At 45.0% G+C, this 14,074-nt stretch overlaps 1 protein-coding gene across 1 annotated transcript in view; it reads right to left on the reverse strand.

Moving 5' to 3' along the window:
- The window catches only part of PLD1 (phospholipase D1), a 62,130-nt gene that overhangs the window by 32,171 nt on the left and 15,885 nt on the right, over positions 1 to 14,074 (reverse strand). Inside the window, exons 2-9 of the mRNA XM_041405811.1 lie at positions 12,512 to 12,697; positions 12,050 to 12,177; positions 11,604 to 11,749; positions 10,750 to 10,858; positions 9,276 to 9,341; positions 3,596 to 3,654; positions 2,949 to 3,041; positions 393 to 545 (exon numbers count right to left, since the gene is read on the reverse strand). Of these exons, the coding sequence (XP_041261745.1) occupies positions 393 to 545; positions 2,949 to 3,041; positions 3,596 to 3,654; positions 9,276 to 9,341; positions 10,750 to 10,858; positions 11,604 to 11,749; positions 12,050 to 12,177; positions 12,512 to 12,665 (908 nt within the window). The 5' untranslated portion in view covers positions 12,666 to 12,697. The remainder of the gene's footprint in view (positions 1 to 392; positions 546 to 2,948; positions 3,042 to 3,595; positions 3,655 to 9,275; positions 9,342 to 10,749; positions 10,859 to 11,603; positions 11,750 to 12,049; positions 12,178 to 12,511; positions 12,698 to 14,074) is intronic.

Here is a 14,074-nt window from a genome sequence, read left to right on the forward strand (position 1 = left end):
CATAAAAACATTAAATATCTCTTTATCCCCCACTAGCATGTCTTTTGAGCAATATTCCATTGGGATGCAGAAAAAAAACATCCCTCATTGCAGCTTAAAGAGAGCAGAGTGCCTAAAAAATTACCTAAGCAATTGCTGCCAAACCAGACTGTGCAACTCAGCATGCACCGTGCCCGCAGGCCCCAGCAATAACCAGAGGGATGGACACACAGAAGCTCCAAATGCCTCATTAAGGCATGGGAAATAATCAGCATTAGGGCCAAATCCTCAGCAGGTCTGAGCACACCAGCAGCAGCCACCCAGGCTTGTTAACCACTCCTGCAGAGCAGCATCGATTTCTCCTTAAAGAGCAAAAGCAAACTAAAAGGGGATAAAAAAAGTTGTTTTCTTACCTGGAAAGATTGTCAATCTGCAACCCATATTTAGTTTCTGTTTCTTTCTGGCCTATCTTGATGTTGAATTCCTTATCAACCAGCAGGACAAAGGAAATGGCCCCAGAATCAGGCTTCATGTACATCAGGAAGGAGTCCTTCACCACCAGCCACCTGTAGAGATACAGCAACCACATCACCTGGATTTCACAACCATGCAAGGCCTTAAAACATGAGCCACAAAAAGAGCTAATAAAATGGAAAAGTGCTTCTTCAAAACACGTGCAAGTCATTTATCTGGGAAATCTACTAAATGGTAAAAATTATTCTCAGGAGCTAGACTGGGGGTGGCTTTCTTGAGCAGAAAAGTGTCTATTTTACAAACTTGGGTAATGAGTTTTAATTCAATAAAGGACTTTTAGAGTTAAGTAAATGACTCCTTTTTACAGGAGTCTTTAAAAAATACAGGTTCCCTTGTTAAACAAAACCCACGAGAACCTCCCTGGTCATAAACCTCTGAGCATGAGGCAAGGTGCAACAAGCATTTCTCCACCCCTGATTTTTATTCAGCTTGTATGCTATATGGGAGTTATTTGACATTTCTTACATTAATTGGGATGCTAGGATCACTTTCACTCCTATCAAAATATATGAACAAGGCATTTTGGAAAGCTTTTATTGCCAAGCAACAGGCACCCTGTCAGAAACACATGAGGAGGGATGACCGGCAGGTTTTACATAAATACTGTAGCCTGAAGGCAACTCTGGGAAAAAACACATTTTTTACTGTGAATGGCATTTCTAATTTTTCCTCCCCCTGCAGCGTAGCTGGGGTAACCAGCCCCCTCTGTCCCACACAGGTCTCCATCACCAGACCTTCTCTTCATTCTTCTGCACACTCAGAAACACACAAAGCAGCACAAAACACTGCAAAAATCTGTTCATTCTTGTATCTTTAGTAACAGCCTCAGCTCCCCATCTACTTCCCATATTTTTTTATTAGATCCTGTAATTTTTTTTTCTTGCTTTCAGGGCCCTGAAACAGTTACCTGGCATCACCTCCCATTTGGTGACAAAATACTTCCCCTCTCCATTTGGCCCATAATTTCACTCTGAAACATCCCACAAGGTGTATTTCCAAGTACTCTCCCTTCTGTTTTTCCCAGGCAGTTCTACATGCCTGAGGAGTCCTGCCTGTGCCCACTCACAGCTTCACCCCACTATCCTCCTCCATGTCCTAAAATCCTTCCTTTAAATAACCCTCTCTGGGAAATATTACTGTTATTTGTTTATTTATTGATGGATAAACTATCAGTCCAGTGGGCCAAGATGGGAATTTACTGTCTCACTTGTGATATTCTATTCACAATCCCACTCACACACTTCTCCTACCCTTTTTCTAGACTCTAAAGAAAAATGGAGATCCATCAGAGCTGGGTGTGCTACTGTCCCCACTACAGCTTGAGCTCTGGACAACACAAGAAAGAGTTAACTGAGGAATATCAAGAAGAAAAGGCATTTTTCCATAAAAAAGAATTGGTGACGATTTAATGATTTGACCTGAAGGAAGGTCACACCTTTGTCTCCTTGTGCCCTCATTACAGAGATGTTCTGTAAACCTAAATTAGGAAATGTTGGAAAGACTGTGCAGAAACAGGACCTTTTCTTCATAAGAATGCAGAGAAGTTTTGTTGGAAAACAGAACAAATAAAGATAAAACTAATGACAGCCCATGGGTGACGCTAAAATCCAAAGGTGCATAATGCCCGGGGTAAGCTCCACTGACTAAGAAATTGTTGCTGTAAGGCAGATATGGGCTATTTGAATTTTCAGATGGAGAGATCTGCCTGGGAAGGGCATGCTCCAGGAAATACACCCTGCATTTTTTGGAGGCTGGCTGGTAACACAGGTACTCCCCCACAGTCCTAGGCAACACAGAGACCTAACACAGAGGGTAAAGGGATGGAAACAGCAAATTATGCCTGTCTGCAGCAGGAAGGGACATGGGAACAGGAGAAAACACTGGGATTTAATACCTGCATTAATCAGCAAGAGGCAATGTATTTAATGCCAAGGTTAATTGCACCAAACAGCTCCTTAGCGCTGCAGGTCACAACTGATTTGATCCTGACCTGAAGCAGTCCAAAGAGTGTTTCAATTAATTGATTTTCATTTTGTAAATTGAGGAAAGGAAGCTCAGAAGGCCAGGCTGAAATCTGCCTGGGGCAGGTCACCAGCTACATTCCCTCCCAGAGGCACAGAGCCACCTGTGCTCCTGCAGCAGGGAAAGCTGGGCACAGTCTGGGAGGTCACTGCCATTTCTGTCAGCTCTAGGAAATCCCAGATTTTCTCTGGAGTAACATGTCCCTTCTGTGAACTCCAAAGGAGAAAAAAACCCCACCACACAGAAGGGTGAGGCAGCAAATAGCCCATGGGCCCTTCCAACCTGAAAATCTGTGGCTTTCGTAAAAATAGCAAGATTCCCTCCCACAGATTTTTTGGGAGAAAGAGACAAGTGGGGATTTTTGTGTGCCCAGGGAGCACGTGGCATCCCCACCTCTGCCACCCCAGCAGTACCTTTTGGACCAGCGGTAGCACATCCTGCCTTGGCCACAGCAGTTCAGGCCAGGAATGCGGTGGCCCCCGGAGCGCTTCATGATGAACCCTTCTCTGCAAGGACAGAACAGGCTCAGGGTGAGGGATGGGGCTCACCTGCAGCTGCAGGGCGGGTTTTAAACAACAGGGGGGCTCTCCAACTGTGCCCAAGCAGCCTCTGTGCTGTGCCCAGGGTTTTAAACACCCAGCCCTTTTGCCTAGGGCTGGCTCTCCAACTGTGCCCAAGCAGCCTCTGTGCTGTGCCCTGAAAGCTGGATGAAGGGCAAAAATAACACCCCCCCAAAAAAGAAAATAATGGAGTTTTAAAAAGCACAGGGTCCCATTTCACAGCACTGGAAGCAGAAAATTAAGTGGCTCAACAGGGAGGGCTGAAGGGAGGGAAGTGTGGAAAGCCCATAAGCACTGTCTTGTAACGCAGCTCACACTCAAAAACATTTCTCCAAATTGTAGAATTTCTGTCTGAACAGTAATAATTTTTCATATCTAGATGGTAAAATATTTCCCAGTCAGTTAGTGCTGAGAAAGGAAAGCTATTAATTTTAACAGTATTTTTGTATAAAGCCATGCTCTTAGTGAATCATAACTCACAAAGACAGCTCACAACTCACATGCCCTTCGGTCCCAGGTCATGGATGAATGACAGCTGGCTTACTCCAACAAACTCCATCTGGCAAAGAAAAAGAGATTCCCTCATCTTTATAACCGTGAAATCCACAATATTTTTTGCTTTATCAAAGTGACCTGACATAAAGACCTACAGAACATCCAGAGCAGATGATATCCACCACCACTTAAGCATCTCCAAGAAGACCAAAGAAAGTATTTTGGTTGAGTTTTCTGTTCATTTATTTTAGATGTACTTTGGAGAACACATTTCAGGACAATTAAACTCAAATACATCACAGGGACTCCCTGGTATTCTCCCTCCTGGATTTTTGGCTGAAACAGGGCTCAAGTTTGACACTGTTCAGGAGTCTCTGTGATCTTGGCTGGCTACCTGAATCCTCTCCTCCCTCCAGGGACCCTCAGAGAAAGACTGCAAAGGAAATGAGGACACATGCCCAGAGCACGGTTTAGGTCCCCTACCCCATGGAGACACCACAGGAGGGTTCAGCCCCACAACCCATGAGCATCCTCCAAAGCCACTGCAGCAGGTCAGTGCTGGACACACATCACTACCCACCTGGTTCCAGGAACCAAAAACCCACAGGAAAACCACAGTGGGGCAGGAGGAGAGCAAGTTCAAATCCCAGAGTCCAGGATCCTGCCTCCTCATGGCTCCTCCTGCTTCAGCAGGGATTGCAGGGAACATCACAGTGAGCAAAGCCAGTGAGAAAGCTCAGCACGATTACATTCACCTCTAAAAATAGAACACTGGGCAATTTCGACCCAGCAGGCTTTTCTTGGCACAGCAGGACATTCCTGGCAGTGTGCTGGTTATTAGCCCTGGGCCCCTTTAGCAGGAGAAACATTCTCCCAGGGTGTCCTGTGCAGGACAGGGCTGGGGCAGGCACAGCCCTGTGAAGGAGTCACCTGGCACAGCAGAACCCTGTCTGCACCCAGGCACTTCTGATTTATTGCCACAGCAAGCTGTCCAAGTGCAGAAAGGTGCCCAGGGCAGGTGTCACTGTCCCTTTGGCCAGGCAGCAAGCCAGAGGGAACCTCTAACAGCACATTTTGGCAATGAAGCCTGCTGGGACTGCAGTCCAAGGCTCAGCCTATGCTCCTGATTGGAGTGGGGATAGGAGGCAGCCTTGGTACCAGCTTCAGGATATGTTCACCCATACCCACAGCAACTCCAAGAAAAGGCTTTCTCTTCTCAAGGAAAGGGCCACTGTCATCTCTCTTTGGCACACCAGCCTCAGGGCCCGCATCAGCAAAATCCAGCTTTGCACAGGAATTACATAGGGGGACCCCTAAGTCTCAAAGACATTTTCAAACACCAAGTATAACAAAAAGGATCAGTAAATTTGGGGTCAAAGTCTATGTTGCCATTACAATGAGGTTAGCACAGATTCCCTTCCCAATACCATCATTTTTTCCCAGAAAGCAGCAGTAGAACTGAAGATCCTTCCATCTCCTCATGCTCAGCTCTCCTGGGATCTTCCCAAACATCTCGTATCAGCCAAGGCCATGAAGAAAAACAAAATACACTACTGCTTTCCTCTTAGTATCTCAAGGACATAAAACAACCTCTACCCAGCTGAGGCAATTTTAATGCTTTGATTTTAGGGTGATTTCAGCCTGTTTTCAGAAAGTGGTTAGAACAAGTCATTCCATGCTATTTTACCAACCACCTTGCTCTCTCTGTTCTCCCTAAGCGTTCTGGAATAGCACCAGGTTGACCAACAAATGTTTCAGCTGTTTCTGCAGCAACACTCAGAGCAGGGTGGGAAGTGTTTGAAAAAATCCAGTGTATCCTACAAGCCCTTATCAGAGGTCCCAAGCAAATTCTCAGGCCAGTTCTTTGTCTGGATCCCATTTTAAATTCTTCATGGCATTTCCTATCAGACAAATCAGAAACCCAGACATCTCTCTCACAGTGGGCACACACACAAAAAATGCACAGAAATGTCAAAACCCTTTGAAAATGCTGTCTGGAACCAGAAAGCTGGCAGGAACTTGAGGAGCACTGCATGCAGAGAAATAATGGTCCTCAAAGAAGCAAAAAGAGAAGCCAAGAGGAAAAATTACTTTCAGAAACAGAACTACCACTACATAAAAGAGAAAGAAAGAAAGATTGTCTGGCAGCACAGCAGCCTCCTCTTCAGCCAAGCAGTCTCTGGAACAGCAGTGACAGGAGCCCATCCAACACACTGATCAAGTGTTGGTTTGTAAAAAAAAATAAAATTAATTAAATAAATTCCTGCAGTTAGAAAGAAAATTCCCCAGTGCAGTGCAAAACATCTGATGGAATGATTTATTGTTCCAATTAGCTATTTTTACTGTCACAGTGTCTCATCTGAGGTGCTCATCATTCACAGAGAGGCTGGGAGAGGCAGGCAGGAGCTTTCATCTCCGTCACATCGGAATTCCTGCGCTGCCCAGCTGCCTCCCTGGGATCTGGCATCCCACTCTGGTTTCAGAGAGACCCGCAGCAGGATGGCTTTGGCATGAGATATGGGCCAGGAGAATGCAGCTTCAGTGACGTTGTTGTGGCAGACAGGAGTGATGGGCTGCAGGAGGGCAGGCTATGGAAGGTGGAGAGCCAGCTGCAAGGTGTTCAAACCATCCTGTCCTGCCAGCAATGTGGAGCATGCATGATTTGTGTAAGTAAGAATTTCACAGAGTATCTGCATTTCAGAAAGGATTCAGCCTCTCTATGCTTTATTTTTTTTTTCATTTTGACTCTTTATTTAGTGTGTTCAGAAATGCATCAAAAGCAGTAACACGGAATTACACTCTCCAGAATGATACTGTTCAGCACAATTTCTTACAGAAAAAAATTTGCTTATACAAAATACACATAAAAAAAAAACCCTTAATGTGCTGCATTTCAAGTGTAATAACTAGAAATATTGATGGGTTGGGTGGGGACCTCCACAAAGGTCTGCAGATCCAAGCACTGTATCAGAGGCAAACCAGGGGCCTCTCTCACTTCTCAGCTGCTCTTAATTAATGAGTCTTTTTTTTTCTCTCTCTAAAGTTCATGAAAAACATTACACACATACACACACTCCAATCAAATATTACTTTTCATTTGGCTTGGGCATCTTTTAAGCATGGGAGCTTGAACAAAAATAATGCAAAGGTCGGTCCAATTAATAATATTTTTAAACAGAATCCAATTAAGCCTCAACATTTTGAGGCTATATTCCTCTAATTTCCAATTTTCAGAAAAAGAAGTGTGAACAGTTAACACACTGAGATTCCCACAACATTAATTTTAATGGTAATTGTCTTAAAGCACTTCAGCCCAAAAGGACTATAAAAAGGTTTTGGAAAGAAGAAGACATGAGATTTAATCACATAAATCAAATAATTTAAAAATATATTAAATATAAAAAGCTAGATGATGTACAACCTCTCCAATGCCATACAGTCACTGTGGACCTGATCCTTAACCCAACCAGTGACTTCAGTTCTGCAAAACCAAAGCTTGACTTGCAGGCTTGACTGTCTTAGTGCATGGCACATCCTCCAGACAGTGTATAAAGAACTTTTCTCTCACTGGCAAATAATAAATTAAATTAAAAAATAAATTAAAAATAATTAATTAAAAATAAATTAAAAATAACAAACCCAAAATAAAAAAGTAAAAAAAGCAAATTCATTAAATTGTGCAGCTCAGATGTAAAAAGCATCTCCTTAGAGATGCTACTGACCCAAGGAGGCTCTTCACAATGACCAAGGGTTATACTGCAGGCAGGTCTCAGCTTGCCTTTGCAACTCCAAGCCTGATTTAACAGAGTTCCTGATTTTAAAAAAAGTCCTCAGTGCATGGATTTGATGAGAGGAACACAAAGGAGTCCAAATGTGCTCCAAGATTAAGACAGTTACAGCATTTGTCAGCATCCGGGCAAAAGACTTCTCAACCACAGGAAGAGCAAAGCCCTCATTTTGTTCTCAGGAGGACAAATACAGTTCCAGGGAAAGTGCCAGAAATGTCCACTTTAGTCTCATCTGAGAATGCTGGGGGTGGTTTGGGTGCTGTTTTAAAGGAAGCACTTCCTTCCAGTGCTTTCTTCCAGCACTGCCTGCAGGACCCGTGCCGCCACCATGGGCAGCAAATGCTCCCTGAACACTTCTCTGTGGCCAAATGCAGTGAAAGCCAACAATAAACTGAGAATTTATGTGCAAAAGGGACATCTGGCTCCAGGGGCTGGGGACAGAAGGGCAATTCAACCCAGGAGGGAGCACCCCACAGCTGCCTGGGAAGGCAGGGCTGCCCATCTCCTCTCCCAGCCCCCACTGTGCAGCCTGTCTCAAACCACAGCCTGGCCAAAGCATCACCCACGTTCTCATAGGAGCAGAAATGTTCCAAAATATTATAAAAAGGCAACGCCTGCCTAAAAGTGACAAGATGGATCCACATTGTAAAATAACTCTCCCCCGCTCTGCATATGCTACTGATCAAAATTGCCAAGTTATCCCAATCCTGCTTCTAGAACAAAAGATGACTCTTTTCCACATGCAGCTCTGGAATTAAGCTCCACAGCCTGTCCCCTAAAGAAGCACTCTAAGGAACGCAGCTTCCTCAGCCTCAGCCTGAAGATCTCTTGCCATCCAGAGCACAATGGCCAACCCCAATGGGCACTTTGTCCCATGGAACAAGCAGAGCTCAACACTGAGTTCTGCAATAGAGCACACACAGTTTTTAAGTTTTTATACACAACGTCCAGCTATGAGCTGCCCAACATCCCTACACAACGGAAATCCTGCAAAATAGAAGAATATCTAACAACAGCAAAAGTGGAAGAGAAGTGGCTGCTACAGAAACCCAAAGTTCAGTCTGTATTTTTGGCTTGTTTGAAAACCAGGTGATCCCAGCAATGACTCTGTGCTCAGAAATGTCACTAAACTTGGCAGCTACTCAGTGCGTGCATCAGATTTTGCTGGTAACACAAAAGACGAAGTAACACAGTCATTATGCAGCCAAAAAAAGGGAAATAAATTACCATCCCCAAGAGATGTCACAGCTGCAGCTGACAGGTGAGGACTTCTGAAGAAACATTCGAGGATGAATTTCAAAAGAAATATTTTTGCTTAAAATAGGCCTGAAGTTGGATTTGACATCTCTCCTCATTTCAAACAGTGTTGACTTGGGGAAACAAGCCAACTACCATCTCCCTTTGGAACTGACAAAACACTCATTCACCTCTCACGGTATCCCACACACACAAACTCAACATCACTAATGTCCAGGGAAACTGCACAGAACAGAAACCTGAGACAAACCTGCACCCAGAGCCACACATAAAGCCCAGCCTGAAGGAGCAAATACAAATACGGCTTGAATTCCAATTTTTGAAGTATTTAAAACTGTAACTTATCATCTTACAGAGTCTGCAGAATTAAACAGAATCTCATTACATCATACATGGTTCAGCCAGCTGTCTGGACTGAACCAGCTTGAGGAGGTTATCACTGTGCTATACCAGCAACCTCTAGCCCTGAGTCATTCCTTTGGTTTTAATCATATTGCATCTGTGTTGGAGAAATCAGCTAAGCCAAAATGCTCACAAAACAGCTGTAAAATGTTTCTTGCAGAAGCTGCATGTTTTCTTCCAGGGAATTCAGCATTTGTAAAATGAATATTCTTTAGACAATTAAGTAATTTCTACTTACTGTTCCATGGTAGTTCCTGTACATTGGCATTTTCAGGATATTTGTCAAGTAGTCCTCCAGCTGTTTCTACAATTAAAATGTTGAAACTTTAGATAGGATGTGGAGGTTTTTCTTGAAAATTCCTGTAATCCAACTGTCTGGCATTCAATCAAGAAATCAGATCCACTTTTCAGTCTGAGCGGATAAATAAACCCATTATTTTGAGCTCACAGGATATCATAGCTCAGCACCATAAACAGTATGGCCATAAACAGGTTGTTTAGTGTTCATAGTCCTGTGTTTGTATCTTCCACCAGCAGACCTGTTCCGTGGCAGGGTCATTTTGGAGGTCAACTTTTGTGACTGAGCTAAAGTTTCAGAACAATTTTTAATACTAAATCAGTCCCCATTGTTTCTGACCCACAGGAATCAGCTTTGTGAGAAAACAGGCTCAGAGGCACTGAGAGAGCCTGTTTCAGCAAAACAAAAGGTTCACTGGGTAAGTGACACAGGGACCATGCTGTCCTGTCCCAAGGACACAGAGAGCAGTGGCTGGGCCTGTCCTTCCCAGCCAAGAGGAGAGAAGAGAAGAAACTTATGGGAGAAGCAATCTCTTACCATCCTAATGGTAAAAGGGAAAAGAAAAAATTAGACTGTCTGGGCATGGGAAACTGAGCACAGTTCTACAGGACACAAAGCAAACTGAAAGGAAACATGGGCTAAAAAATAAAAAGCATCTATACAACAGTTTTCTTCCTCTTTTAAACCCACATCTCTCTCCTCAAAGTTCCCACACATCAGAGAAGCTGTGAACAGTAGGGTTTCTGCATGGCACAGCCACAAGACACAATCCTTTAATCCTCTGGGCCTTGAAGTTCCAGTGGCACAAAGCCCAGGGAGGGAGGGAGGGAGCAGCAGAAAGAGAAGCACAGTCTGAACAAACATGGGGTTTTTAACTTGAGAGCAGAAAAGCTGCAATGAAGAGGTAGGAAGACATCTGCCCTCTCCATGGAAGGGCCCATCTGTTAACATCTGATGAAGTTACACAGAACACGTGTGCCTGGGCTAAAATTACCCACTTCAGCATCAATAGCCTGGCTGTCATCTCCTCTTTCAGAGGGGGATGGCACTGAAATCTCTCAGAATTTGATGGCCACGGGGCTGCCTCCAACACGCAACTTGACTCTGAAAACTGCCTTGTCTATCTTTAAATCAGAGCAGGTGGGAGGAGGGGAACCACCACTCCCAGCATCATGGTGTTCCTCAACTGCAGAGGAAAGCTCTGCCCACATGAACCCCAGGAGCAGCATCCTCACCATTGCACAGCAGAGGATTCGGCATCAAAGCTGGACTTGTCAAAGCCAAACTTTGTCAAGCAAAATACTGTAATGATAACAAACAAGGTTTTTGATGGTGTGTGGCTTTGCAAGCAACCTGCCAGGCTTCTCTGTACCTCAGAGCATCCCTCTGCCCCCCAGAATGAGGTGGCACCTACCCTCCTGCTGGAGAAGTGCTCCTCCCGCACCGTGCTCTCTGCGGTGTGCGGCAGACTCGGCATCTGCCTCGGCTCTCCCCTTTTGATGGATTGTCTTCTCACCGTGTGACTGCAGGGAAAAACACACCCCAACATGAAGTCTCAGAGCTGCAAGTGCCTGTATGCCTCGATACATAACCCCTCTGCTGCAATGCCTTTATTTTTTCTATCTGAGAAGCCAGCGTGCTCCAAGTGTTTTACAAACTAAAACACAGCACAGCAGGATCAGTTTGATTTGTGAGGGCCAGCTTTTGGTCTCATAAGGAAAAGGAGCCTACATCTTATTTTTAGGGCATTATGTTCCTCCAGCTCTTAACCCCTCATAATTTTAGTTTTCCTGTCATATCCAAACATTTCTCTACAACAGAAGGCTTTCACTCACCTACACCACTTCTCTTCACACTTCTTTTCCGTTTCCTCTTATATTTCCAGCCATCCCAAGTACCAAGGCCAGCCTGCCCAGGGACCCCCATACCTCCCACATCCTGCCCACACTGTCAGAAAGCCACAAAGCTCCAGCAATTTCCATTAGCATTATCATAACCCTTCCCCAAGTTCAAGGCAAATCCAGCTCAAAAGCTCATAACCCAGGAGACAATGTTTTCTGCGTCAGCGGAGAGATATTTGTATCACTTAGATTATGGCTGCTAAACACATAGATTAAGTATTTTTATTATAGATGCTAAATATTCATGGAGACTGAATTCTTCTGCCCTCTCCTCCTTACAGCAAAGCAAATGGGACCAGTGAAGCCAAATTAAGTTAACAGTTCACATCTCCCAAAGCCCACTGTGTCCACAGGGACGCACACTCACCTCCTGGTGGGGATAGGGATGCGCACGAAGGCTTTGTACCTCAGCAGCTCCCTGTGAAACTCCTGGAAGTGCTTGAACTTCCTTTTCACGTGCCAGACAAACTCTCCATGGGTCAGCTCAATGGTGTAAACATTGGGGCTTGGTACCTGCAGGAGAGAACATCACCACATGGCATGCAAGTTTTGAAATAAGCCATTTTCCTACAGCTGCTCATCTAAAGAGCCTTTACTCAGCTTTACTTAAGGATTATTGTGTCTCACGATTTCTTGTTCTGCTTTATTAGGTTTTATAAATAGACAGATAACCTTCTCTCCTCCTAAGCATTTTCTGAGACACAGGCATTGCTGCTTCCTCAGCCCATGAACAAGCAAGCACAAAATTAAGGCACAAAGAGCATTTTAAATAAAGTTCTACAGAAATCAAACGAAATCTCTGGAAGTTCTGACCTTCTTAGTGGAAGTAAAGCGTTCAACTTCCAACACACGCACTCGGACAGGACATCCCGTGAGGTACGTCTGCGCGCCCGGCTCTTTGAACCCATGGGTGTGGTAGATGGCAGAGAAGGGAATGCACACTGCAAGGACCACAAAGCCCACAAAACTGTTAGCTCAACAGCCTTGTAACAATCCATGAAGGCATGAAAGGCAGCAGACAGCAATGCTTTAACTTGGGAGCATTTATACAGCAGCATTAATTCCAGCAAAAGAGCAATTTTTATTAAGGAGAGCTCAAAGACAAGGTTACACAGAAGGGACTTGACTTGAGAAGCTCAAGTATTAAGAGCCTCCTAGTTCTAAATCAGGGTCAATGCTGGGCTTGGCAAAACCCCTGAGGCTGCAGCCTACCTGCCAACAGATTGATAAAACCCAGGCAGGACATGGGATGAGAACACACGGGTGTCGACTCACCGGTGCCTTTGGGGTCAGTGAGCACCTCCGAGTCCACCTCCTCCCCCTCCACATGGAGCTCCCTGGTGTCCAGGCTCTCTATGATGTTGCTCATGTCTGCAGCGAGCTTCTTCAGCGTGGATGTGGCTGCATGGCTTTCTGCTCTCAGAGACATCTCAGGGGCCTGCGCTCAGGAGCCGCGGGGCGCTGGGGAGAGACAGAGCAGAGCTGTCACCACCTTCACTGCAATGCAGGGCTGAAGGAAACCACTGGCCATGCATGGACACATCTTCCTTCCATCCCTTTACCCACATTCATCCCAACTATCCCTGTCCTACACACCCAATGGCAAATGTTCAGCCATAAAGCTGCAAACCATATCACTGCCTGGCCAAATCCCAGACTTAATTCACCCCATGCTGCATTTCCCAGGTCAGGCTACACAGAGGAAAAGCTCACTCAGAAAACCAGTAGGAGTTTTTGCTACATGTTCTTCCTTTGAGTGAAGCAGTGCTGAAAACTCCCAGCATTATTAAGATTTCCTCTATTTCTGTGCTTCTTACACAACCGCCTGTGGTGTCTGCGTGCCTCGTGCTCTCCCACGGCTCCATCCTCTCAGCAGGCTCAAAAGTTACAGCTCTAAAGGTTCCTCTCTAGGGTCAGGAGCATCCTGATCCCCACAGAAAGCCTAGGAACAACAAGGTAGACCCCACATCTTCTGTGCTCACCCCTCCAACATCCCAGGCATCTTCAGAGGACCAGCCCACTGTCCCTTAGTGATGGGGACACGGCCAGGGGAAAGGCTGCAGCCTGCTCAGGGCACTCAGAGGTGTTTGGGCACTGGTGGCTACAGCACTTCCCATCTTTATTCCCACCCATTCATTCCAGGAGCCTGAGTCATGAGAAAAATGGGGAAGGAAGAAGCAAAAAAAAAAATAAGGAAACAAAAGAAAATCGATAGATGAGGCATGGCCACTGACACTAGCACAAGCCCTCCCTGCTCGTGGGTATTTGCAAACCCTCTTCCTCTTCCTCCTCTAGGCTCTGCATCTCACCATGCGGCTGTGGAGCTGGCTGCTGGTCCTTGCACACAGCCAGGCTCCAGCTCCTGGGCAACTCCCTGATGATGATAAAAAGTCCCTTCAATCTTTGTCCTACTCTACAATAAACGTCACAGCTACAGTGAAAAAATATGGATGGGACAAACTGGCAACATTTTACAGAAGCCAATACAAGGATGCCCATTTATACTTGTGGAAGCTCTTACATTGTGTTAAAGAATGATTTTTCCAAAAAAGTGTGACATTTCTGATGTTAAGTTCTGCAAAGAACACTGGGCAATTATTCTTGTGTGAGCTCCACAACAAGAGCTGGGTATGCCGTAACTTGGAAATAATTTAGCATTTTAATAAATCATGTGTTTAGCTGCTTTTGAAAGACCATTCTTTATTATTGTTTCCTCTTGAAACAAGTCCATTATTTCATTACTACATAAGGCTGATACCATGTATGCCTAAAAACATGCTAGAAGCAGCTGCCTTCAGAAAAAAAAAATCCATTTGCACACAGACTTGAATCAAGAAA

Source organism: Onychostruthus taczanowskii, unplaced genomic scaffold, assembly GCF_017590055.1.
Source record: "Onychostruthus taczanowskii isolate IOZ18803 unplaced genomic scaffold, ASM1759005v1 scaffold24, whole genome shotgun sequence".
In the NCBI taxonomy this organism is placed as follows: domain Eukaryota; kingdom Metazoa; phylum Chordata; class Aves; order Passeriformes; family Passeridae; genus Onychostruthus; species Onychostruthus taczanowskii.